Consider the following 27,394-nt stretch of genomic DNA (forward strand, 5'->3'; position numbering starts at 1 on the left):
GTTCGTTGTTCTGGAAATGCGTAGGGGTACCTGGCATAAGTAGGATATGACCCTCGTAGTCGGGTTATACCGTACCCTCATATAAATCCCTCCTGCTATCGCAGTCGGGCTTTATATTCAGCCGGTATAACCCTCTGACTCGGGTTATATCCTCTACATGTATCATGGCTATGCTTCACTGAAAAAAGAGCACATTTTCAGCATATTTTGAGGGACGCGAAAAGCACTAAGCGCGAATTAAAAGAGCACCTTTGGGAAAGGGCTACCTCTTGCTCCGTATTTAGGGAGTGCTATATTATTGCCTTTAAACATCGCCGGGAGTAATGATAGTTTTAACCAATAACACTCTCGTATGATGGGTATCGAAAGGTCAAATCGTAGTAGTCCTGAGGAGTTTGTATGATATGAACCGGTCAATGTGAACCATCGTAAATCGCCTACATTTATAGTATTAAAGGGGAAGGATAGAGTGCACAGTTGCAGGGCGGCTCCAGCTTTCAGGAGTGCTTTGCGCGAACCGGCGTGTAGTTGTAGTGTTTCTGTTGCTAAAAGGTTCACATGCTAGAAGGTGGAGAAAGACTGCCATCCAGTCAGACACGTTTCCATGAGTCATGAGTAAGGGTCCTAAGGGAATGCATCCGACCACTTCTACAATATGACCAATTGTCTACTACATCTAGCGAGTGGCACTGGCCATTTTCGCGGCAATAGCAACGACAGGTACACGTATTGTTCTTCAGGAGAAGAAGGAAGAATATACGCGGTATTGAGGTGTTGTGGCTTGATGTACCGAGAGCATGCTAGAAATTTGAGATATTCCTGACTTTTCTTGCTTTTATTATTATTATTATTATTATTATTTTATTTATTTTACTAGGGTGTTTCCCACAGACCTATGGTCTTCTTACGGGAGCCCCTAGAAAGGTTAAGCATGAACGAACAAATGGGCGATAATCTGTACAAGAGCGAACAGTGGAAGGCAGCATATTCCACCGATCAGAACCTATGTAGCCAAGACGAGAAAAACCAGCTCTAGTGTGGGCAGAAGGCAAGGCCAGAGAAAAAGAGATTCTGGGACCTAGTGACGGCAGTAGTATGTGCACTGGAGGAGCGGGTATGGAAAATTTCTTTTAGGAGGGAGCTACATGTGCCGCTATGGACAGAGCGAAATACAAGAATAAAAAGCTTCAAATTGAATCGGACAGAAATGTGAGAGAGATTGTATAGGCTAAGAATATGAGAGGCACTGGTAAAGTTATCGAAACCAAAAACTATTCTTAGACACCTGTTAAATAGCCGGACATACTTATCGAAATAGTAAGAATTGAGGGTGTGGACGTATGCGCTACTTGCATACTCCAATGACGACTGAATAACACTAAGGTAAAAGCTACGCCGTGCGTGGAATGGCAAGAGATGTCTTGACATGCGGTAGGCGCCGAGTTTCCTGTTGACAGACCCAATCAAACCGTCAATTTGTGGCCCAAAAGTCAGGTGCTCGTCAATGACAATGCCAAGATAGCGCGCGGACTGCGCTCGAAGAACATGGACGCCGTCAATGACGACACTGGCGGAACCAGGCACTGCTGTTGTCTTTCTGTGAAGGAGGAGGAACTTCGTCTTTGCTGGGTTCAGCGTCATGCGCTTCTCTTCCAGGTAGACAGACAGCTTGGCCAGATCTCCGTTCAAAGCTCCGATGACTTCCTCAGCAGAGTCACCAGCTGCATACATATTAACATCATCCGCAAACTGCAGAACTGTGGAACTGTTGACGCATGATTGTATACACTTTATACCAAGATGATTATCTTGTTTATACATGTACATTGAGACAAAAGCTGAAACTCCTGCTGGATCATGGACGTTTCATGTTTCGAACTCAAGAAGGCCTTAGGCCTGTGGGGATTGCCCTATCAAAAATTTGATAATAATAATAATTATAATAAATAACATCACTTGGCCAAGCCGCCATTTCCCTTTCATGCATATAATTATACTCACACCAGCACATCCCGGTATCCCGCACATATGCACATCGTCCAAATTTGGCGTTTTCTGCAAGTACTTAAAGGGGCGCTCCGGGAATTTTTTCGATGGTGTGTTCTCTTCATGGGGGCCTTATATGGCCCCCAAGGATCTTAAGGAATGGGGAATCGCGAAAACTAGACCCAAAAAGTCGATATAATTATGAAGCCAGGGAGGGCCAAGTAAACTATAGTTTGTCTCGATCTCCTCTTTTGATGGTTTTGATGACGTCACATGTGATCAGTATTCAAATTCTCTGCATTTGAAGATCTTAGTTGTTTGAATTTTCTGGTGATGAACTGGAACGATGTTTGGTCGACATTCCCAAGCTTCACAACTGCGGACATACTCTAAGGAACCTGAAGGACCCCCTGAGGTGCCCCTGGTAGAAGCGCAGCCTGATGAGGGCCAGGAGATTGGAGCGGACGACTTCACTGGTCCGAGTACGAGGATCCCGAAATTCTCTATACGCCGTGAGGCATATGGTCAGAACAGTTTTGTTCAGACAAGCTGACGCGAAGTCGGGGTGATGTGTAACTCATGTCAAAGGGCTGTCAATGCTAACAGCTGCAGCGCTCTCTCGACAGCGAAGGTAATCGACTGCCCTCTGCATCACCCCACATTTCTGGCAGGAACACCAATCGTTATTAATTTTCTTGTCGACCAGTGAAGTCGTCCGCTCCAATTTCCTGGCCCTCATCAGGCTGCGCTTCTACCAGGCCAGGGGCACCTCAGGAGGTCCTTCAGGTTCCTTAGAGTATGTCCGCAGTTGTGAAGCTTGGGAATGTCGACCAAACATCGTTCCAGTTCATCACCAGAAAATTCAAACAACTAAGATCTTCAAATGCAGAGAATTAATTTCTAATCACACGTGACGTCATCAAAACCATCAAAAGAGGAGACAAACTTACTTGGCCCTCCTCCAAGGCTCCGGCTCCCTGGCTTCATATACATGTACCGTATTATCTCTAATATAAGCACAGTCTCCAATAATAGCACGCCTCCAATAATAGAACGCGGCGGCTATTTTGACAAGGGCAACAAAGCACCTCGTGGACGGCCAAGGTTGACACTGGCCACAAGTCTGGTTGCTCAGCTGAATAAGCTGGGTGTGCCAATGAAGACCATGGAAGACCTTTCCAGGTGCCGACAACAAGCAGCAGACAAGACAGACTGGAGGAAACTGTGCAGCTCGACACCCGGCGAGAAATCGGTATCAGCAGCTACTACACCTAGCTGATGATGCTCACAAGACAGAAGCGGAAAAAACACTGAATTTCTTTATTTAGTGCTCTACTACGCGAAATGTGCTATTATTATTATTATTATTATTAATAATAGAACACCTTGGGGCGACATTAAAAAAATAAAGTGCTCAGTCTCCATTATAAGCACACTGTGTAAAAATTCATTATCTGTACCGGCGAAAAAACCGAAAATGTGTGTGTGTCTGACATGAATTTGGCGTGGCAACAAACCTCTGAAATGAGGTTGAAATAATAATGGAACAGTCTCCAATAAAGGAACGTCTCCAATAATAGCACGGGGCGGAGGTACATCGAAAAAATAAAGGATCGTGCTTATATTAGAGATAATACGGTATCGACTTTTTGGGTCTAGTTTTCGCGATTCCCCATTCCTTGGGGGCCATATAAGGCCCCCATGAAGAGAACACACCACCGAAAAAATTCCCGGAGTGCCCCTTTAAGATCGCATGCAACACATATATACACGCCTGCCCGTCGTACTATGATGTGCGTAGCAATTCCTTATTGTTATGACCGCTAGTGCCCTCATAAGGTGGTACTCTTAGGACTCGGTACCCTACACCAATTGATTGCACAAAAGGGTTCGAGGCCATCAGTGATCGTGTCAGGATATGTGCTGCTTTGCTCATTGCTTCTACCAAGCCGGGCAATTTCATACTGAGACTTGTTGAAGACGAAGCTTGTTACCCTTTTGTGTGTATCGTGAAGACCAGACCCTACTTGTTGAATTATACCTTGAAGATCCTTTTGAACTAATCTTTTGAGCTCGTTGTTGGAGCCGGGCAGAATAAGCACCATCGCAATCTGACTGTTATCGTTCTGGTCCCGGATGTTTGTCTAAAAACTGACGAAATCAACGCGTTGACTTTGCTTTTGAAATCGATCCGTCTGCCTAGGCCAGTGCTTGGTGGGAACTTCTGCTGCGACCGCATGCGACATGGCTCAGGTAAATGTTGACTTGTACTTTCCTTTGGACCAGATAGCACGGTTTGTTTGTTAGGAAGCGTGTTTTATTGACTGCATAATTTTTTTAATGATGATGCAGAGAAAGAAAAGCACTCAAGCATTGCACCCGGGAGGCAAAAATGAACTCAATCCCTAGAATAGGCTCAATGAGGTCGTGCGTAGCAGTGTATTTGTTGCTTTGACTTGGAGTGAAACAATTGGCATAGTAAATGGTGAATTTGAACTCAGATGGTTGTATCAGGGCCGTAGCAGGCGGTCCGGCAGGTCCGGTAGCTGCCGGACCATTGTTCGGCCAAAAAAAAAAAAAAAAAAAAAAAAAAAGCAAAAAAAAAGCAGGAGCTCACACATGTAAGCAGCTCAGGATGTCCACCCATGATATGTGCAATAAGTAGAGCCGTAGTGAGGTATACAAGTAAGTAGAGGCAGTACATGGTAATAGCAAGAGGATATACTTTGAACTCTAGTGGTACATGTCATGTACATGTTGTTGCGAATACCATGTACATTATAACATAGATCTATGTGGGTGGTGTCCTGTACTTTATGACCTCCTGCCATTCCTCCATTGCAATGTCCTTTCTCCTCCTCCAAGGGACCAAAGGTCCATTTTTGGTTCTTTTATCACATGCGTTCAGATACTGTTGCTATGCTTCATAGGCTTCAACAAGTTCTGTTTGGACGGACACAACATGCTGATGCCCTTCTTCCTGACTCATGCAGAACATCCTTCTTCCTTTTCTCGCCCTATGTCACTCTGCATGGTCACGATTACATGCATGTACATGCACGTACAATCATGTACATGTTGTACCTGTCCATGTACCGGCATATGTCACGGTAGCACTACTAGGAGTGTAGGCTTGGGGGGGGGGGGCATCGAGGTCGGATCTTGCCGGACCAACCAAAATGGGGCTGCTAAGGGCCTGTTGTTGATGGTTGTTGTCGGTTGTTGTTGATGGTTGATGGTCAGTTGTGGTCTCACTCGCTGAATGTGCAGTGTGACCTGGTTGCTTTGGTGGACCTTTAGTTATAACTCATTATGATATAATTATTATGGCCCTTCACTACAATGGAGAACTGCCCCATGAAAAGGAACCTGGTGTGAACGTACACACAAAGTGAAGAAGAAAAAAAGGGTGACATGAAGAGACACGGGCAAGAGACGATAGTGCGGAGATATTGTTGTTACTTTATTTTACTTCACCAGAATTACAGGCAGTAGAATGCCTTCTCACTGGACCAGGTCTAGTTCTCAAAAATGATGATAACGAGAGAGCTTGGAAGCTCAGGGCCCTACGCTATGCTTTCTTGCCTTGATGACCTAGACAAAAAAAAGCATAGGGATGTTTTTTCAAGACATAACCTGGGATTCGAACCCGCACTATCGCCCTGCATGCATCCCCCGATACACTTCGCATACATACTAATTCTTCCAAGTTGCTTCACGTTATGATCTTGCATTTCAAAGCCCTATTTGAATATTGTGGCCAGCCGTCTTTGATGGTACGGGACAGGTACGGGCGAGGGTAATACGACACCGTCTACCGCCTTGATGACCTTTTTGTATGTATTTAGATCATTATCTCTTGTCACATCATGATGTCGGCCAGTAAAAACTGAGACAAGGGTGAAAGCCAACCACAGCGGTAAAACAGATAAAAGAATACAAATAAAAGGCAAAGAAGGCAAAGGAGGAGACAAACCAGCAGAATATACATGAAACCTATAATTGAGCTAGGCAAAAAAAGCATGAGGATGTTATAAATTTATCAATTCTCCTATTTTTTCAAGGCATCACCTGGGATTCGAACCCGCACTATCGCCCTACATGCATTCCCCGATACACTTCGCACTCATACTCATACTTCCAAGTTGCTTCACGTTATGATCTTGTGTTTGAAAGCCCTATTTGAATGTTGTGGTCAGCTGTTTGTGGGCAGCTGTCTTTGATGGTACGGTACGGGACAGATACGGGATATCGCCAGGCGTGACACAAACAAACGCCAAATTAAAGCTGTGTGGACCCTGGCTAGCGCCAGACGTTACTTCAGTAACGTCTGGCGCTAGCCAGGGTCCACACAGCTTTAATCTGGTATTTGTTTGTTTGTTTGTGTGTTTGTGTCACGCCTGGTGCTATCCTGTATCTGTCCCGTACCGTACCGCACCATCAAACACAGCTGGCCACATACAGCTGGCCGCAATATTCAAATAGGGCTTTCAAACGCAAGATCATAACGTGAAGCAACTCGGAAGAATGAGTATGAATGCGAAGTGTATGGGGGAATGCATGTAGGGCGATAGTGCGGGTTCGAATCCCAGGTTATGCCTTAAAAAAATAGGAGAATTGAAAAAATTTAACATCCTTATGCTTTTTTTGCCTAGGTCATCAAGGCGATAGACGGTGTCGTATTATCCTCGACCGTACCTGTCCCGTACCGTACCATCAAAGACAGCTGGCCACAATGCATATTCAAATAGGGCTTTCAAATGCAAGATCATAACGTGAAGCAACTTGGAAGAATTAGTATGTATGCGAAGTGTATCGGGGGATGCATGCAGGGCGATAGTGCGGGTTCGAATTCCAGGTTATGTCTTAAAAAAAAGGAGAAATTTATAAGAATTTATAACATCTCTATGCTTTTTTTGTCTAGGTCATCAAGGCAAAACAGCATAGCGTAGGGCCCTGAGCTTCGAAGCTCTCTCGTTATGTTGGCTATGTTTCCGTAACCAGCTACATGTATGTGCTGATATTGCGCGCCGTTCCCAACTGTGTGCCACTGCATTACCTAGGAGAGTTCAATACTTGGCCATTGACAGTCTTTCAGAACTAGAGCTCCTATGGAAAGTTCAAACGTAGCAACCTTGTAGTCTGCAGTGTGGATCGTCTACCTGCATAATGATAGTACAGTGTTATGGGTTGGTTTTCGTCAGGGAGTCGTAAAATAAAAAATATAATAAAAGGTATTTTACGACTCCCTGGTTTTCGTGTTTGATCATCGCCATACATGCAATCGTGAAATAGGGAATAAGCTTGCATTGATGCTGTAACATACCTTTTTTGTTATTTCGACCATGATTAGGAATTTAGATGCACCTCACACACACACACGCACACACACACGCACGCGCACACACACATACACACACACACACACACATCGGGGGGAAGATCATGTTGGGTGAGTCACTGTCGAAAGGAGGCTAGAGTCGATGGTCCTGTCGCACAGTCACGATTCTCTATAGTACATCTTTGATAGATCTCACGTACGAACGAAAAATCGTCCATAAAACATATTTATGGCGTCTTGGTCTTGGTATGGGTGTACTTCAGTGTGTATCTGGCCTTTCATGAAACATTAATTTTGTCCTTTTTGGGAAGGTTTTCTCTAGTGAAGTGTACCAATCGCACGAGAGTAGGAGGAGTATGGAGATCCCAAAACAAGTTCGGTGGACTCTTGATTCATGTAGTATAGCAGAGTATAGGGATGTAATGCGCCAGTTGGTGCTCATATGGAATGCTTCCCAATCTCTCTGATGGCTCTTCGACGGAGCCCATTTGTATGTGGACTCTTTTCCCTGTTCCTTATTTGGAATTGATGGTGTTATGCATTAAACTCGGATGGAGAGGCATGGATTAGTGTTATGCCAAGTAAGGGAGCAAGGAACTACAAATCACGCTATAATGTCCTCTAACACCGCCAGTTACTTGACAATCAGCTCAAGCGATAACATTGCGCGACACTGGACGACGGTGTGACGTTCTAATGCTGCCAATTAGCTCTACTAGAGCACGCCATGGATGAGCACGCCAGCAGCCGCCTTACAAGTTGGAAGTCTGAGTTGGAAGGTTATAAGTTCTAGTCGAAACATAGAAGGGGAAGGTGCACGCAACCAGGACAAGCACAAGCTGAAATAGTCCTGATGATTGCTCTGAGCATGAAACTCTGAGTTGAAATATACATTATTTTGTTTGGTATTTTGTTCGGCCTCATTTCCTCTGTGCTGCGCTGATGAGATCCCAAAGGACGAAACAGTTCTGCCCGCAGATTGAGTATTTTGTTTGATTTGTAGTCAAGCTCTGTATGTCGGAAATTGAGCACTATGACGTCAATGTTGTTGTATGCATGTAGGCTTGTATGTGTGTATGTATATGGGCGCGCGTGTGTGTGTGTGTGTATTGATGGGCGTGTGTGTGTATGTGTGTGTGTGTGTGTGTGTGTGTGTGTGTTGATATGTGTGCATGTGCGTCGGTGTGTGTGTATGTCTGTCTGTGTGCGTCGGTGTGTGTGTGTGTGTGTGTGTGTATGTCTGTCTGTGTGCGTCGGTGTGCGTGTGTGAATGTTTGTGACTATGTATGTCAATGGAAATGCCTTTCCCTGTCCGCATTAGATGACACAAAGCACAATGCAGCTAGTGTTGTTAGTGATAGCGCTGGCAACTCATGTTTCCATGACGAGCGGAAACACAAATGAAGGTGAGTGCTCGATCTTCAACTGTTAACCTAACACCGTAGAGAAAATAGTTATGCAGTTAGACCATTTTCCAGATATGTCAGAAATTCAGGAGGTGCACAGTTTCAGGACTGTTCAATTCCTTCACAGGGTTAGAACAAGTCCTGATGCGTTGACGATGTTGTTTAGAACGACAAAATGTCTTGATCATAACAAAATACTACCGCCGCCCCCCCCCCCCCCCTCCCTCCATATTGGCCTATATTCTCTGGCCACGGGAAGGTGAAATAAATAAATAAATAAACAAAATCTATCTACATGTGTGTGAATCATGTTGACCACTCTTGCTCTATAAATAAATAATTATAAAAGATCATCTCCATGTGAAGTTCATCCACAGTCCGTAGAGGGCTCAATTTGCCGAAAGCAAAGAGCGGAATACACAGACAGACGGACGAGCAGTTCTTTATTCGTAACTCTGAATTTCACGGACTGACTCGATCATCAGACGTAAAATTGATACTGACCTTGTTGTCCATTGTCTCCTGTTCTTCAGGATGTGGTGACGCAGTAACATTTGAGGAGGGCTTTGGGGGCTATAAAAACGCCTCGGACACACCCAACTATTGGGAACGGACAGAATCCTACCGGGGAAGGCAAGGTAAATTCTTCTAGCGTTACTTCTGTCGTCATGTTTGCTGCTGCTGCTACTACTTTGTACAGTACAACCTGGTGTAAGTGTTGTACATGCGGCTGCGCTTGTGTCTCTTTGTTGTACATGCGGTTGCACGTGTAGCTCTTTGTCGTACATGTGGCTGCTTTTGTGGGTCTTTGTTGTACATGCTGCTGCGCTGTTTTTGACTCCTGCGTACATGCGGCTGCACCGTCTTCTGTCCCTGTTGGTACACACTTGCTCGTCTTGTCCCCGTTGTACGCCTTCACTATAATATAATTATTCTGTTGTCTTGTCTTGTCTCAGTGTCAGTCGTCCGTCGTTCGTTGTCAGAGTTAGTTCTTCATTATGAGTTCTCCAGTCGCCTTGTGAAATCAAGTCAAAGAAAAAGCTCTCTAACAATTTGTACTGGTCCTTTGTTGTGTGGCGTGGCGAGGAGCGAAGAGGCAGTTCGTTCACGGTTTCAAGCCAGAGACGACATTTGGCGCCCAACATGGGGCTCGAACCCACGACCCTGAGATTAAGAGTCTCATGCTCTACCGACTGACCGAGACGACATAAGCGACCTCTGTGTTTAGCGACCAAGTGCTCTTTGAAGGACCGTTTTTCAATGCACCGACAGTTCTGCACAGACATTCTGGGACCTGGTTCTAAAGACCACCTGGCTTTAACGGCCGCTTTTGCTTGCACCGTGGGGTGGTCGCTTACACTAGGTTTTACTGGACATTCTCTGGCTCAGTAGTGATAGTTGTAATGTTTTCGTGGGATGTCCACAATCCCATGGCTTGCAGACGAAGCGGTCTAGAAATTTTTTCATTTGAATTAATTCAAATTCGCAGATAAATGCGTCTAGAATAACGGGAACTCGCGAGTAGCATAGATTGCATGCTTTCAACCACAAGAAGAGAATCAACTCGCGATCAAGGACACAATCGAGGGTCGGTGTTTGCAAGGCGAACAGTACAATCATGTATGTGCACGGTAATTCAGGACGGCATGTTGTCGTGACAAAACCCTGCTATGTCAAAGCTTGGAGCTAGGTCAAAAAGGAGTTCGTCACAAGATGCCTTTAACAAACGTGTAACTTCCATTGGGCGACTCCCTTTTGTCTCCGAACTCAAATCCGAACATTTTGCAGACTTTCTGCATTTTCTACAAATTTTCCGCCTGTTATAATTAATTTCATAATTCAGCTTCCGTGGGCCCAGGGTTCTAGCCAAAGGGGGGTAGGGGGGCGCAGCGCCCCCTACTCCGTTTGCGCGCCCCCCTGTGAAAAGGTGCTGCCCCCTACTCATTTTTCAATTTTTGTGTTTTTTTTCACGCCATTCAATGAAAATACAGCCGATAGTCACTACTAGAGGGTTCATAAAGGCACATTTATGAGGGGTGAAGTCGGGGTTCACCCTGTATGTTACGTTTTGCATGGCAAGACAATTTTGGACAATGGAAAAATGAGTCACGGGGTAACTTTTTCCCATGCCCGCCCCCCCCCCCCCCCCTACTATATTGACCTGGCTAGAACCCTCCGTGGGCCACAATCCTTTTCGGCCACATTACATTTCATCCCAGGGGCGTCACACACGGTACGACCACTACGACCATGGTCGTACCACTTTTCGTCCAGGATGGTCCACCCAATTCATCCGAAAAAGCAATAAAAAAATTCAAGGATCTTCGGACTTGTACAAAACATCGCAACTGTTACTTTCATTGCAAGGAGCATACAGACTTGATGCCTAGCACTAGCAGCTACGCCCAAGACTCCAGGCGGCTATCCATTACGATAGGCGGTTGGAGTCACGGTTAGAGATAACCAGACGATGGATTCTTCACGGACGCATTCACTGCAAACTTGACGGAAACAGAGCTGAGCTGGCGGCGATCACTGGGTCCAGAACTAAAATTTTCCAAGATCTACCATGTTACAATGGCGATCAGCACGTCAAGAGACACTACATGTATGTCACTTGTCAGCTACAACATAATAATTATATTCTTTCCACAACGACACCTACCTAGTACCTCTGGCTCCTGACGATCTACTGCAAGCGGATTCGAAAATGCATTACACCCGCGAACGCAGCGCTTGTCAACAGAAAAGGGAAGCGCTTCATTCTCCGAAGCTGAAAAGTGTTTGGACTGCTGCTCCACGGCGGCAGAATATTCTGCAGCTGTTCACCGACACGACCCGCTTCACCTATATTATAACGATTTACGATCGTTTCGTTCCCCGAGTTTTCTGGTAGCAGCAACAAGAATTTCGTCCGCTACGACAGGACGAAAGTCTCTCGCAAACTAAAGTCCTGTTGCCACGAAGACAGAGAAGATTCCGCAAGCGCTTTCTTCTGCTTCCATTGTTGTAGCTCTCCGGTCCACTGGCAGATCTTTCAATCCCACCGATCAACAAAGGATCTTCTTCTCTCTCTGAAAACAACTAAAATAATTACTTCGCGACTGCCCAGGCCGGACGTGTACATAGTGTACGCGACGCGGCAGACTTTTGCAGGACACGACATACGTTTTTGCATAGCCGCTGGCGCTAGACCGCGCAACACGCTTGTACTTCGAATTTTGCTATTTTTTCGAGGGCAATGGCCCTGAATCATTGAATGGGTTCCATTTGCCTTGCTTGGCTACCTACGATGTACAGAAAATACCAAAAATCCATGAGAAGTATGTTTTTGGAGCTGGAGTGGGGTTGTCGAATAAGTGCTAGGGGAACCCTCCTTTGCGGCTGTAGAGCGCTAAAAGGTGGCCTGTTAGCCGAAAAATCCTTATTTTTTTCTGACTCCTTTTTGTCTCCGAACTCAAATCCGAACATTTTGCGGACTTTCTGCATTTTCTACAAAATTTCCGCCTGTTATAATTAATTTCATAATTCAGCTTCCGTGGGCCCAGGGTTCTAGCCAAAGGGGGGTAGGGGGGGGGGGGGGGGCAGCGCCCCCTACTCCGTTTGCGCGCCCCCCTGTGAAAAGGTGCTGCCCCCTACTCATTTTTCAATTTTTGTGTTTTTTTTCACGCCATTCAATGAAAATACAGCCGATAGTCACTACTAGAGGGTTCATAAAGGCACATTTATGAGGGGTGAAGTCGGGGTTCACCCTGTATGTTACATTTTGCATGGCAAGACAATTTTGGACAATGGAAAAATGAGTCACGGGGTAACTTTTTCCCATGCCCGCCCCCCCCCCCCCTACTATATTGACCTGGCTAGAACCCTCCGTGGGCCACAATCCTTTTCGGCCACATTACATTTCATCCCAGGGGCGTCACACACGGTACGACCACTACGACCATGGTCGTACCACTTTTCGTCCAGGATGGTCCACCCAATTCATCCGAAAAAGCAATAAAAAAATTCAAGGATCTTCGGACTTGTACAAAACATCGCAACTGTTACTTTCATTGCAAGGAGCATACAGACTTGATGCCTAGCACTAGCAGCTACGCCCAAGACTCCAGGCGGCTATCCATTACGATAGGCGGTTGGAGTCACGGTTAGAGATAACCAGACGATGGATTCCTCACGGACGCATTCACTGCAAACTTGACGGAAACAGAGCTGAGCTGGCGGCGATCACTGGGTCCAGAACTAAAATTTTCCAAGATCTACCATGTTACAATGGCGATCAGCACGTCAAGAGACACTACATGTATGTCACTTGTCAGCTACAACATAATAATTATATTCTTTCCACAACGACACCTACCTAGTACCTCTGGCTCCTGACGATCTACTGCAAGCGGATTCGAAAATGCATTACACCCGCGAACGCAGCGCTTGTCAACAGAAAAGGGAAGCGCTTCATTCTCCGAAGCTGAAAAGTGTTTGGACTGCTGCTCCACGGCGGCAGAATATTCTGCAGCTGTTCACCGACACGACCCGCTTCACCTATATTATAACGATTTACGATCGTTTCGTTCCCCGAGTTTTCTGGTAGCAGCAACAAGAATTTCGTCCGCTACGACAGGACGAAAGTCTCTCGCAAACTAAAGTCCTGTTGCCACGAAGACAGAGAAGATTCCGCAAGCGCTTTCTTCTGCTTCCATTGTTGTAGCTCTCCGGTCCACTGGCAGATCTTTCAATCCCACCGATCAACAAAGGATCTTCTTCTCTCTCTGAAAACAACTAAAATAATTACTTCGCGACTGCCCAGGCCGGACGTGTACATAGTGTACGCGACGCGGCAGACTTTTGCAGGACACGACATACGTTTTTGCATAGCCGCTGGCGCTAGACCGCGCAACACGCTTGTACTTCGAATTTTGCTATTTTTTCGAGGGCAATGGCCCTGAATCATTGAATGGGTTCCATTTGCCTTGCTTGGCTACCTACGATGTACAGAAAATACCAAAAATCCATGAGAAGTATGTTTTTGGAGCTGGAGTGGGGTTGTTGAATAAGTGCTAGGGGAACCCTCCTTTGCGGCTGTAGAGCGCTAAAAGGTGGCCTGTTAGCCGAAAAATCCTTATTTTTTTCTGACTCCTTTTTGTCTCCGAACTCAAATCCGAACATTTTGCGGACTTTCTGCATTTTCTACAAAATTTCCGCCTGTTATAATTAATTTCATAATTCAGCTTCCGTGGGCCCAGGGTTCTAGCCAAAGGGGGGTAGGGGGGGGCAGCGCCCCCTACTCCGTTTGCGCGCCCCCCTGTGAAAAGGTGCTGCCCCCTACTCATTTTTCAATTTTTGTGTTTTTTTTCACGCCATTCAATGAAAATACAGCCGATAGTCACTACTAGAGGGTTCATAAAGGCACATTTATGAGGGGTGAAGTCGGGGTTCACCCTGTATGTTACATTTTGCATGGCAAGACAATTTTGGACAATGGAAAAATGAGTCACGGGGTAACTTTTTCCCATGCCCGCCCCCCCCCCCCCCTACTATATTGACCTGGCTAGAACCCTCCGTGGGCCACAATCCTTTTCGGCCACATTACATTTCATCCCAGGGGCGTCACACACGGTACGACCACTACGACCATGGTCGTACCACTTTTCGTCCAGGATGGTCCACCCAATTCATCCGAAAAAGCAATAAAAAAATTCAAGGATCTTCGGACTTGTACAAAACATCGCAACTGTTACTTTCATTGCAAGGAGCATACAGACTTGATGCCTAGCACTAGCAGCTACGCCCAAGACTCCAGGCGGCTATCCATTACGATAGGCGGTTGGAGTCACGGTTAGAGATAACCAGACGATGGATTCCTCACGGACGCATTCACTGCAAACTTGACGGAAACAGAGCTGAGCTGGCGGCGATCACTGGGTCCAGAACTAAAATTTTCCAAGATCTACCATGTTACAATGGCGATCAGCACGTCAAGAGACACTACATGTATGTCACTTGTCAGCTACAACATAATAATTATATTCTTTCCACAACGACACCTCTGGCTCCTGACGATCTACTGCAAGCGGATTCGAAAATGCATTACACCCGCGAACGCAGCGCTTGTCAACAGAAAAGGGAAGCGCTTCATTCTCCGAAGCTGAAAAGTGTTTGGACTGCTGCTCCACGGCGGCAGAATATTCTGCAGCTGTTCACCGACACGACCCGCTTCACCTATATTATAACGATTTACGATCGTTTCGTTCCCCGAGTTTTCTGGTAGCAGCAACAAGAATTTCGTCCGCTACGACAGGACGAAAGTCTCTCGCAAACTAAAGTCCTGTTGCCACGAAGACAGAGAAGATTCCGCAAGCGCTTTCTTCTGCTTCCATTGTTGTAGCTCTCCGGTCCACTGGCAGATCTTTCAATCCCACCGATCAACAAAGGATCTTCTTCTCTCTCTGAAAACAACTAAAATAATTACTTCGCGACTGCCCAGGCCGGACGTGTACATAGTGTACGCGACGCGGCAGACTTTTGCAGGACACGACATACGTTTTTGCATAGCCGCTGGCGCTAGACCGCGCAACACGCTTGTACTTCGAATTTTGCTATTTTTTCGAGGGCAATGGCCCTGAATCATTGAATGGGTTCCATTTGCCTTGCTTGGCTACCTACGATGTACAGAAAATACCAAAAATCCATGAGAAGTATGTTTTTGGAGCTGGAGTGGGGTTGTCGAATAAGTGCTAGGGGAACCCTCCTTTGCGGCTGTAGAGCGCTAAAAGGTGGCCTGTTAGCCGAAAAATCCTTATTTTTTTCTGACTCCTTTTTGTCTCCGAACTCAAATCCGAACATTTTGCGGACTTTCTGCATTTTCTACAAAATTTCCGCCTGTTATAATTAATTTCATAATTCAGCTTCCGTGGGCCCAGGGTTCTAGCCAAAGGGGGGTAGGGGGGGGCAGCGCCCCCTACTCCGTTTGCGCGCCCCCCTGTGAAAAGGTGCTGCCCCCTACTCATTTTTCAATTTTTGTGTTTTTTTTCACGCCATTCAATGAAAATACAGCCGATAGTCACTACTAGAGGGTTCATAAAGGCACATTTATGAGGGGTGAAGTCGGGGTTCACCCTGTATGTTACATTTTGCATGGCAAGACAATTTTGGACAATGGAAAAATGAGTCACGGGGTAACTTTTTCCCATGCCCGCCCCCCCCCCTACTATATTGACCTGGCTAGAACCCTCCGTGGGCCACAATCCTTTTCGGCCACATTACATTTCATCCCAGGGGCGTCACACACGGTACGACCACTACGACCATGGTCGTACCACTTTTCGTCCAGGATGGTCCACCCAATTCATCCGAAAAAGCAATAAAAAAATTCAAGGATCTTCGGACTTGTACAAAACATCGCAACTGTTACTTTCATTGCAAGGAGCATACAGACTTGATGCCTAGCACTAGCAGCTACGCCCAAGACTCCAGGCGGCTATCCATTACGATAGGCGGTTGGAGTCACGGTTAGAGATAACCAGACGATGGATTCCTCACGGACGCATTCACTGCAAACTTGACGGAAACAGAGCTGAGCTGGCGGCGATCACTGGGTCCAGAACTAAAATTTTCCAAGATCTACCATGTTACAATGGCGATCAGCACGTCAAGAGACACTACATGTATGTCACTTGTCAGCTACAACATAATAATTATATTCTTTCCACAACGACACCTACCTAGTACCTCTGGCTCCTGACGATCTACTGCAAGCGGATTCGAAAATGCATTACACCCGCGAACGCAGCGCTTGTCAACAGAAAAGGGAAGCGCTTCATTCTCCGAAGCTGAAAAGTGTTTGGACTGCTGCTCCACGGCGGCAGAATATTCTGCAGCTGTTCACCGACACGACCCGCTTCACCTATATTATAACGATTTACGATCGTTTCGTTCCCCGAGTTTTCTGGTAGCAGCAACAAGAATTTCGTCCGCTACGACAGGACGAAAGTCTCTCGCAAACTAAAGTCCTGTTGCCACGAAGACAGAGAAGATTCCGCAAGCGCTTTCTTCTGCTTCCATTGTTGTAGCTCTCCGGTCCACTGGCAGATCTTTCAATCCCACCGATCAACAAAGGATCTTCTTCTCTCTCTGAAAACAACTAAAATAATTACTTCGCGACTGCCCAGGCCGGACGTGTACATAGTGTACGCGACGCGGCAGACTTTTGCAGGACACGACATACGTTTTTGCATAGCCGCTGGCGCTAGACCGCGCAACACGCTTGTACTTCGAATTTTGCTATTTTTTCGAGGGCAATGGCCCTGAATCATTGTTGTGTTCACTACTAACACCTCAAAAGTTTCAGGATCGCACAGACGCCACAAGACAAAAGGTCACGTAATTCTTTACGGACTATAATGAACGAACAGTAGAATACATTGAGAAGAAGAGACTGGAAAAATACGAACTACATCGGAAAGAGAACTCTAGAACACTAAAGAAAAACAAACCACAGCATCAAGGAAAAGAACAACGCATGAGGGGTAAAGCGCTGGCCAGCCACAACGTGTGTCCAACTTTGGCATGAGCGTACAGAAGAGCGTACAGCGCTCGGAAAGCGGAAGCTAAATTTGGCGGCAAAGCGACAGCAATAGTACGGCGCGCGGCACATAAGCAGTACGAGGCGAGGCACGTATACGCATGTGCGGCAAACATTACACACCATGTACCATATATGCATGAACAGCGCGGGGCGCATACTAACTCATTTAACATCAGTGCGCGGCGCAGGCATCTAGCTAGCTGGCGCAAGCATGATCATAATTGCATGCCATCACGCAATCAGCGCACATAAATCGTGCATCAAATAAATAAGTAATCAAACACAAATCAACACATCAACTAAATAAATCAACGAGCTAGCAAGAACACAATTCAAAAATGCAACGAAGAAATAATTACTATTCTAGTCGGTTATTCGCATGGGACCAAGCGCAATGTCCAAGCTGATGAACTGTGATTGCACAAGGTAAGCCCAAGCTCCTGAGCTAACCGTTCTGGTGAGCAGTCTTCTTCGTGCTGCAAACACACACTACACAATGTGTCGTATCTCGTAACAAGTATTGGACCAAATCAAAACGAACACTAACAATACGCAATAGTAAACAATAATCAAAAACACTACGCAAAAAGCAAAGCAAGCAGCACCTAGCCAGGGAGACAAGCAGGAGTCACGGTCGCAACGAGATCTCGACGACACCCCAGAAGACCTTTCTCCGACACGATACACAACATTCTCCCCACCAAAGGGCTTCAACCACACTGATCACAAATCAAGACGAGGTGGTGGTCGAACGGTACGACGAGATCGACGCGTAACTTGCGGTTCAACGGTCGTCGAAGGTATTTCAACATCATCGACGACGTTGACTGGATCAGCGCTCGCGGGTGTCTGCGGCTGCGGCTCAGCGTCCACAGCAGGCGGCTCAACATGCTCCTTCGCTACTTCCAACGGAACCAAGCGTTGAATGGGCCGTAGCATGGACGATTGGCCAACTTGGACTTTGGCCACCCTGCACTTGCCATCTCTTCCAGGATACAGCTCTGCGACCCTACCCAAGCGCCATGATTGCCGCTTCCGGTTGTCGTCGGCAATAAACACAACGTCGTTCACGACAATCGGAGTTGACTTCGACCGATGATACTCACTGAGACGAATGAGATACTCAGACGACCAACGCTGGTTGAGGTGCTCGTAGACGGTGTGGACATACTTGACTCGAGCGGACAACTGCCGTGGATCGAGTGGTCTGTCAGACGAGGCAATACCGGTTGCAAAGATGTCTCCCAACATCATGGCTGGAGTCAGCGGCGACTCGTCAGCTACATCCGTAGAAACCGGAGTGAGGGGTCGAGAGTTGACGACTCTCTCGATCTCCGTCAAGACAGTGAACAGCTCATCTCGACTCAATGACGCTCGACCGAGAACCTTCTTCAAGGGAGCTTTCACACATGCCACCAGACGCTCATAGAACCCTCCATGCCACGGGGCAGATGGCGGATTGAAGAACCACGGGATTGCCACCTTGTCTGCGGCGGACTTGAACGTCGTAGCATTATGTGAACGTATACGCAGCGGCTTCCCACGACGAGCGATGAAACGACGCAATGCTAGCAGGAACACCTCTGTCGACAGGCTATCCACGAGCTCTAGGTGCACTGCGCGAGTAGTACCGCACACGAAGAGTGCGACCCACACTTTCTGAACATTTGATGAACTGCGCACGTACAACGGACCTGCATAATCAATACCTGTGAGACCGAATGGCTGGTGGTGCTTCACCCTGTCTGAGGGCAACGGCGGCATCTCCTCAGCAGCAGTCTGTGCGCGAAATCTGCGGCAAACAATGCACTTCTCCGACACGCTACGAAGAAACCGACGAGCTCCGAGAATCCAGAACTGCTGTTGTAGAAACGCAAGCACGCTCTCTACACCCTGGTGCATTCGCTGAAGGTGAGCATCACGCAGAAACAACTCACTTAGATGACATCTGCCCAGGATGATCGGATGCTGAACCTCGTAGGACAGATCGCTCTCCTGCAGACGACCACGAACTCTGAGCAAACCAGCTTCATCCAGAAACGGAGACAACTTGAACAGCTTCGAACCCTTCTTCAGTGGCTCCTTGCTCCGCAACTGGGACAACTCCTTGGGGAAGCATTGCTCTTGGATGGCGCGAAACATCACAGACTCAGCAGATGGAATCAATTCTGCACGCGAAACACCCTTGTGTCGCCATGACAGCATACTTGCGACCAAACCGCGAGCTCGTTGCCACTTGGAGAACTTCTCACACGGCCAAACAACTGGAGTGTCAACCTCCACAGCCGACACGCGTGCTTCGGTGACGGACTCATTGGTGCTCTGAAACGAGATGACTGGTGGCCACTGAGACTCATCGCTCAACCATGACGGACCATGCAGCCACATCTCCTTCTGCAAGTCACACACTGGGACACCACGCGAGACAAGATCTGCAGGGTTGCTAACTCCTGGACAGTGACGCCATTCTACTTGCAGCTTCTGCGAAACTTCTTGCACTGCAGCAACTCGATTAGCAACATACGTCTTCCAGTGATACGACGGCTTTGAGATCCAGTGCCATGTGGTTAGGCTGTCTGTCCACCCCACAATCCTTTCAATTGGCACTCTCAATTCATTGACGACAAAGGACAACATCTTCACGCCAAGACACACAGCCGACAATTCCAGACGCGCAAGAGTGGGACGTACAACAGGTGCAACCTTCGCCTTCGCACACAACAAAGAAGACGTCAAACTGGACACAACATAGAAACAACAGCCATAGCCCTTCTCGGATGCATCTGAGAATACATGCAACGTGACTGGAGCATCTGGAGTACACCCGATCCATCTGGGGATTTTAACGGAAGAAAGCGCTGCGAGCTCTCCCCACCATGAAGCACATCGGACAGCCAAATCAATAGGGAATGGGTCATCCCAACCACCGCCGAGCTTCCAACTCTCTTGCAACATCATCTTGCCTGGCACCACTGCGGGTGACGCCCAACCTAGCGGATCGAACACAGCGGCAACACAACGCAACAACGCACGACGAGACCAACCAGACACTTCCTTGGGACACTCAACATCACCGAGCGCAGCCACCGAAATACAATCTGACTCGGTGTTCCACACAATACCCAGTGCCTTGGAACCAGCCTCGGGGTCTGAGGTCATCGTGTTCCCTCGCCACTTCCGCAACTCCATGCCTGCTCCCTGCAAAACATTAACGCTATACTCCTGCAGCTTTTCAGCATCCGCACAGCATGGCAAGCTAGAAACGCAATCATCAACATAAAAACTACGCAGCAGCAGCTCTATGATATCACGCTCAGCAGCAGAAGCAGACTCGAATGCACTATCGAGATGAAAGCGCAGCACAGCACTAAGTATGAAAGGAGAACAATTCACTCCAAAAGGCAGCTTCTTTAAACGCCAGATACACATTTCTTCGCTACCTATCTCAGGCCAAACAAAACGCAGATATGGCCTATCTTCTTCACGCATTCCGATCATAAAAAAAGCCTTGCGAATATCGGCTTGTACAGCACATTCATACTCACGGAACCTGAGGAGGATACCAGTGAGATCCGGTAGGAGCGATGGCCCGGGATCGACCATGTCGTTTAGGGATGGTGCTCCGGTGCAGGCGGCGGATGCATTGAAGACGACCCGTGTCTTCGTCGTTGAGGCGTCGCTACGGAATACGGCATGATGCGGCATGTAATAGCCGGCTTCCTCCGGATGCGGTTCCTTTTCAATGGCATCCAGCTTCAAGTACTCAGTGATGAGGACGTCATCATACGCTGGACGTTGACCTCGTCTCTGTAGCTGCTTCAGCAGTGAGTGTGCCGCTGCCATCGCTTGGTTGAGGTTGGCTGGCGGACGCTTCTCAGATCGCCATAGCAATCCCACTTGGTAATGAGGGCCTTGCCGCTCTATCGGGAAGTCCGGTAACGTCTCAGCTATTTCCGGCACCTCTTCCATCTTCCACAGTCGGTCAAGTTCAATACAACTCACACTGACGGTCGCTGACTTGGTTTCACTATTAGCCGGTCCTGACAGCACCCAGCCTATTTCAGTGTGCCAGGCCGTCTCTCCATTGATTTGCTCCTTGCGGAGAAGGAACTCATTGCAGTAGTCAGCTCCAATCAGCATGTGCACTTCGCTTGATCCGGCCTTTGTCGAGTCATCAGACAGCTGCAATCCCTGTGACTGCCAACGTGCAATTGTGCTGTCTGCTAGCGGATCGAATCGGAGACCTAGCGACTTCTTTTGCCAGGCATTGACGGAAATGGACTTCGTTGCACCCTTGATGGTGACACGGTACCTGTCCATCTTTTCAAACTTCGGCTCCACGTCAAACGCCTTCAGCCTGACAGTTTGCGATCCAAGGTGTGCCGGTTGCAGCGAGTTCACCAGTGGCGCGGTGATGAACGATGCCTGCGCACCTGGGTCGATGAATATGCGTACACTGGCCTTTCGGCTAGGTCCTTGTACCTCAGCCACGCCGGTCATCAAGTGCACGCTGTTTGCACTACATTCATACGTACCGACTTTCGATTCGGCTATCGGTTCTGATGTTACCTGTTTGTCCTCTCTGTGCAGTAGACTGTGGTGTCGCTTGTTGCAGTGCTTGCAACGACCCTTGTTCTGACAATTCATCACTCGATGTCCTGGTCTCAGGCAGTTGAAACACAGTCCCTCTGCCTTGACGTACGCGTTTCGGTGCTCAGACGCCATAGCTGACAGTTTCTTGTTAGCCTCATCAACGCTGACCGTCAAACACTCTGCCGACGCAAACGGTATACGTTTGTCGCTGGTGCTAGACTTGGCAGGCTTCAGCTTGCTACGTCCGTGGGCTGTTTGGTAAGCCATACCATCCTCCGCAAACGCCTTCAAGTCCTTCGTGTAACATCTCTTCTCGATCAAGAAGGCCTTAGTTTCTGCCGACACAGCTTCTAGCAGGACTTGACGTACGACACATCCGAACAATTCAGTGTCATCCAGCTCACCGATTTGTCCGCGGCTAGAGGTACGGCTAGGCCTGGCGAGTTTTGCCCACTTCTCCGTCTCGCGCGTCACTCGTACCACAAACTGGTAGAAACTCTCATCACTTTTCTGCTGTATGGCCATCAGGGCTTGCCACGCTTTGTCGGCGGTCTTCCCATGCGCCATCAGCAGCTCGCGCTTCGCTTCGGCAAAGGTGTTGCAGCCATAGCATGCACCTTCCAACTTGCTGCCAGCAACAGCCACGCGCAAGCGGATCAGGTACTCGTCGTCGCTGAACTCATTTTGCTTTGCCACATCCTCGAACAGTTCGAGATAGGTCTCAACAGTCTGCTTACCGTCGAACTTCGGCATCTTGATGGCAGCCCTCTTGCTCGCTAAACTGCCATTCGTCGTATTCAACAAAGTGCTCTCATCACTCTGAGTCTCTCGTGCGTGCTGGACTTGCAACTCCAAATCTGCAATCCTCGCAAGCAGCTGCTCGTCATCTTTCCTTTCCAATCTACTTCCTGCTCGTTCGTCGCGCTCTCTTTCTGCACGCACTTTCTCCTCGTGCTTCTCGATACGCTCCTCTACGTAAGTACGCAATGCCTCTCCAGTGTAGCCATAAGCTTGACCATTTGCGATCAGCTTCGCTTCTACCTCATCCATGTTCACGCGTCTCGATCCTGGCGTGGTCGCCAAAATGTTGTGTTCACTACTAACACCTCAAAAGTTTCAGGATCGCACAGACGCCACAAGACAAAAGGTCACGTAATTCTTTACGGACTATAATGAACGAACAGTAGAATACATTGAGAAGAAGAGACTGGAAAAATACGAACTACATCGGAAAGAGAACTCTAGAACACTAAAGAAAAACAAACCACAGCATCAAGGAAAAGAACAACGCATGAGGGGTAAAGCGCTGGCCAGCCACAACGTGTGTCCAACTTTGGCATGAGCGTACAGAAGAGCGTACAGCGCTCGGAAAGCGGAAGCTAAATTTGGCGGCAAAGCGACAGCAATAGTACGGCGCGCGGCACATAAGCAGTACGAGGCGAGGCACGTATACGCATGTGCGGCAAACATTACACACCATGTACCATATATGCATGAACAGCGCGGGGCGCATACTAACTCATTTAACATCAGTGCGCGGCGCAGGCATCTAGCTAGCTGGCGCAAGCATGATCATAATTGCATGCCATCACGCAATCAGCGCACATAAATCGTGCATCAAATAAATAAGTAATCAAACACAAATCAACACATCAACTAAATAAATCAACGAGCTAGCAAGAACACAATTCAAAAATGCAACGAAGAAATAATTACTATTCTAGTCGGTTATTCGCATGGGACCAAGCGCAATGTCCAAGCTGATGAACTGTGATTGCACAAGGTAAGCCCAAGCTCCTGAGCTAACCGTTCTGGTGAGCAGTCTTCTTCGTGCTGCAAACACACACTACACAATGTGTCGTATCTCGTAACAAGTATTGTACCAAATCAAAACGAACACTAACAATACGCAATAGTAAACAATAATCAAAAACACTACGCAAAAAGCAAAGCAAGCAGCACCTAGCCAGGGAGACAAGCAGGAGTCACGGTCGCAACGAGATCTCGACGACACCCCAGAAGACCTTTCTCCGACACGATACACAACAATCATTGAATGGGTTCCATTTGCCTTGCTTGGCTACCTACGATGTACAGAAAATACCAAAAATCCATGAGAAGTATGTTTTTGGAGCTGGAGTGGGGTTGTCGAATAAGTGCTAGGGGAACCCTCCTTTGCGGCTGTAGAGCGCTAAAAGGTGGCCTGTTAGCCGAAAAATCCTTATTTTTTTCTCCGGGGACACCCCGGACCCCCGGTCGTACCACTCACAGCCACCCTGTGACGCCCCTGCATCCACTATAGCCCTCCTGCTTGCACTGTCATACTGCAGCATATAAATTCAAGATTTCCGCTGCACCGAGCGTCATGCCGAAAAGAGACGAATATTTAAAAGATGCGCCGAAAGTATGTTGCTTTGCAGTATCCGCTTCCGCAGTCATGATGTTCTGTCATGATTTCCTGAGGTATTCCATTTGTACATGTCTACAGGGTACTCCCTGACTACGGAGTTTCAGTCCACTGCTGATCGGCATGCCATACTGGAATCACGTGGTATCAAACCAAAAGAGAACGTGCGCTGCAATCTGCAGTTCTGGTATTACGCAGGCCTTTCCGTCGACCTTCGAGTGGTGGCTTCACCAATCAGGGACCTTACAGCGTTTCCCCAGACCATCTTGAATCAGACTCACGTGGTGGAGAGTGGGTGGGTGAAGATAACTACCAGGTTCATCACCCTAAGTCGGCGACACAGAGTAAGTATTCTAGGATACTGAGCCAGTAATAAATGTTTAAAAAAAGAGAGAAGAAAACACACAAGAACGAGCTAAGCGGCAACTATCGCACTTTCTGACAGTTTATCATCTTGTTACAGTCGTGGATAGTTGCCACGTAACACGTTCCCGCGTGTTTTCTTCTCTTTTTTTTTGCAGTCAGTATTTGGTCTCTGTTGTTTTGCCTTGTGTCAGTATTATGCATTTCCCAAATAGGCCGGCCAAAAAATTCGACGAAAAATGACGGCTTTGAGCAGCAAAGCCAAGTTAGCCCACGCATGCACGTGTTTGTCACGGGTTCGTCACGCGGCACATGAATAAAAAATATTTTTTCCGAAAATGGTGGATTAAAAAATAATAGTAATAGTCTTGCGTGGCCGCTTTGCCCTGCCTCGTGTCAGCAAAGCAACTTCCTTGTCAACAATTTCTGTCATCCAGTTAGTCAAAGTGACTCAAGGTCGTATTTTCTCCCCTCCCTCCCTCCCTTTAGACATGACACGTTGGTATCTTGTGCCACGTGACGAGGCCCCAAGGAGGGTCAAATCATGCGGCATTTGCCTCTCAGTGTTGTGACACCTGTATGTTGTTGTGTGGTTGACCCGCCGGTTTGAGGCATGGGTGGTCAACTGTGTCTGTGGTATCGGTGTGTTCCCGTTTGAAGTTGCCGGGCCACCATGTGGTTGACCCGCCGGTTTGAGGCATGGGTGGTCAACTGTGTCTGTGGTATCGGTGTGTCAAGTTCCCGTTTGAAGTTGCCGGGCCACCATGTGGTTGACCCGCCGGTTTGAGGCATGGGTGGTCAACCGTGTATGTGTATCGTTGAAGTTGCAATTATACATACATTGCCGTGACTCGCCCGATTGGTGTTGCCGGGCACCTACACATTTATTTGCCTACTTGTGTATTGCATAATTCTTGGCTCAATGTTATCCACGGTGTCGCTCGATGCAAAGTCTCGTAAACATTTATCAGACAAAATTGAAAGAAAAAAAAACTATGGCAAACCCCACTACCTTGTATTCGATCTGCTTGGTGTACATGTACATGTGTCCACGTTTTGTACGTTTGGCACGCACATGCGTGTGTGTGTGTGTGTGTGTGTGTGTGTGTGTGTGTGTGTGTGCGTGAGAGCGTGTCTGGATAAATGTGCATATTGATGTTTTGTTTGTTTTGAGTTTTATTGTGTGTATGCGTGCATGCATGTGGGTTAACTGTGGTTTTGAAGAAATCACCGATCTTTTAGCCGAATATGCATTTTTCGCACTGAATTTGCCGAAAATCGATGTGTTTTGTGCCTCAGCACTACGGTATGCAAATACAATCCCTGTAACCATTATACTGCGAAAGGTGACTGTGACTTAAGGCATTAACGAAATCGGTCAGCAGGAAAAGATGACGAAGTCAATGGCTGTGAAGAAATAGCCGATGATTGCGCCGAATTTGCAAAATTTCCACTGAATTCGCCGAAAATCGATGTTTTAGTGCCTCTAAAGCGTGGAGCAGGTGATTAATTTTGTTCCTGTCACATTTCGAGTTGTTCTTTGTGTAAAAATATAAAATAAAATAACTACAATAACAGCAGCAGCAGCATAGAAACATCATAGCAACATCATAGCAACAGCATAGCAACAGCATAGCAACAGCATAGCAACAGCATAGCAACAGCATAGCAACAGCATAGCAACAGCATAGCAACAGCATAGCAAAACACAACAAAACACAACAAAACACAACAAAACAGAGCAACATACAGCAACAAGAAAGGTGAAGAGGTCGCGAGATATCTTACCATGATCACAATTGGGTTACGGTGAATGTTCACAATCCTGTTTGTAAATTTTTGTGCAGGTTTCTTTCACGTTCTCAGACCCTTTTTCGTTTTCCACAACACGCTCGGCCGTCGACGACATCCAAATGTGCTGTACATGTACGTATCATTATTACAATGTGTCTCCTTTCCATGTTCTTCTTCTTGGACAGTGAGTACTTCAAACATGATTAATGGTGAAAGCATGCAGGACAACGCACAATAGTAAAGGCGGCAAAATGTTGCCGTCAAAAACAATTGACCTGTTTTAGCCGCAAGGTTCAAGTCTCGTCTTCAAAATCAAATTTCAACCAGTTCCATGCTTCAATTGAGCATGGAATGGGATTTTAAGATTATAATTGTTCACAACGGTATGAAATTATATATGGACCACAGCTGCAGAATGGCCTTCTAAAGCCTTGTGAAACTGGACGTAGTGCATGACTTCAATGCACTTTATCCGCCTTCGGCAGTTCAGTTGAATATGTTGTGCAGTGAATGGCCCAGTACACGAACAATCCGTCTTGTGTACGGGCTTTCACCTTGACAACCCAACCACCCACTTTTCACCCAGCTTGGCGTTTGAACCGTTCCCACGAGATTCATGCTCAAGTCTTATCACTTTCTGCCCAGTTCGAATTCTGAAGCCACTATCTTGATGTAGAACGTGAGGAGTTACACAGAAGAATCTGTTTCTACCCGCGGTATTAGTTTGAAGCCTTTCAGGTGCTATTTACTTATCATCTTCTTCCCATAACGTCTCATACTGGTGCAATAATCAGATCTCAAAGCACGCAGTTCACATGCACTATTATACACACAAGTGACAAGAAGTGAGATCATTATGGAAAGAGATTTGTAGACTGCATTTTGTTGTTTTAATCACTGATCTTAACCATAGATAATAG

The 27,394-nt window shown here is 47.1% G+C and overlaps 1 protein-coding gene and 1 long non-coding RNA gene across 2 annotated transcripts; one reads left to right on the forward strand and one right to left on the reverse strand.

Moving 5' to 3' along the window:
* The first annotated feature begins 4,012 nt into the window (after positions 1-4,012).
* On the forward strand, positions 4,013-9,306 carry LOC135821435 (uncharacterized). The gene is made up of 3 exons (XR_010554351.1): positions 4,013-4,239; positions 8,649-8,733; positions 9,267-9,306. It is a non-coding gene; the product is annotated as an uncharacterized LOC135821435 (long non-coding RNA).
* An 8,734-nt stretch (positions 9,307-18,040) lies between these two features.
* Positions 18,041-22,960, reverse strand: LOC135821848 (uncharacterized). The gene has a single exon (XM_065334844.1). The coding sequence runs from the start codon at positions 22,958-22,960 to the stop codon at positions 18,041-18,043; it is 4,920 nt and encodes a 1,639-aa protein (XP_065190916.1).
* Between the last annotated feature and the right edge of the window lie 4,434 nt (positions 22,961-27,394).

The sequence above is a fragment of the Sycon ciliatum genome, chromosome 7 (assembly GCF_964019385.1).
Source record: "Sycon ciliatum chromosome 7, ocSycCili1.1, whole genome shotgun sequence".
In the NCBI taxonomy this organism is placed as follows: domain Eukaryota; kingdom Metazoa; phylum Porifera; class Calcarea; order Leucosolenida; family Sycettidae; genus Sycon; species Sycon ciliatum.

Coding starts and splice junctions, on each gene's coding strand:
- LOC135821848 (XM_065334844.1), bottom strand. CDS start 22,960: ATGGATGAGGTAGAAGCGAAGCTGATCGCAAATGGTCAAGCTTATGGC.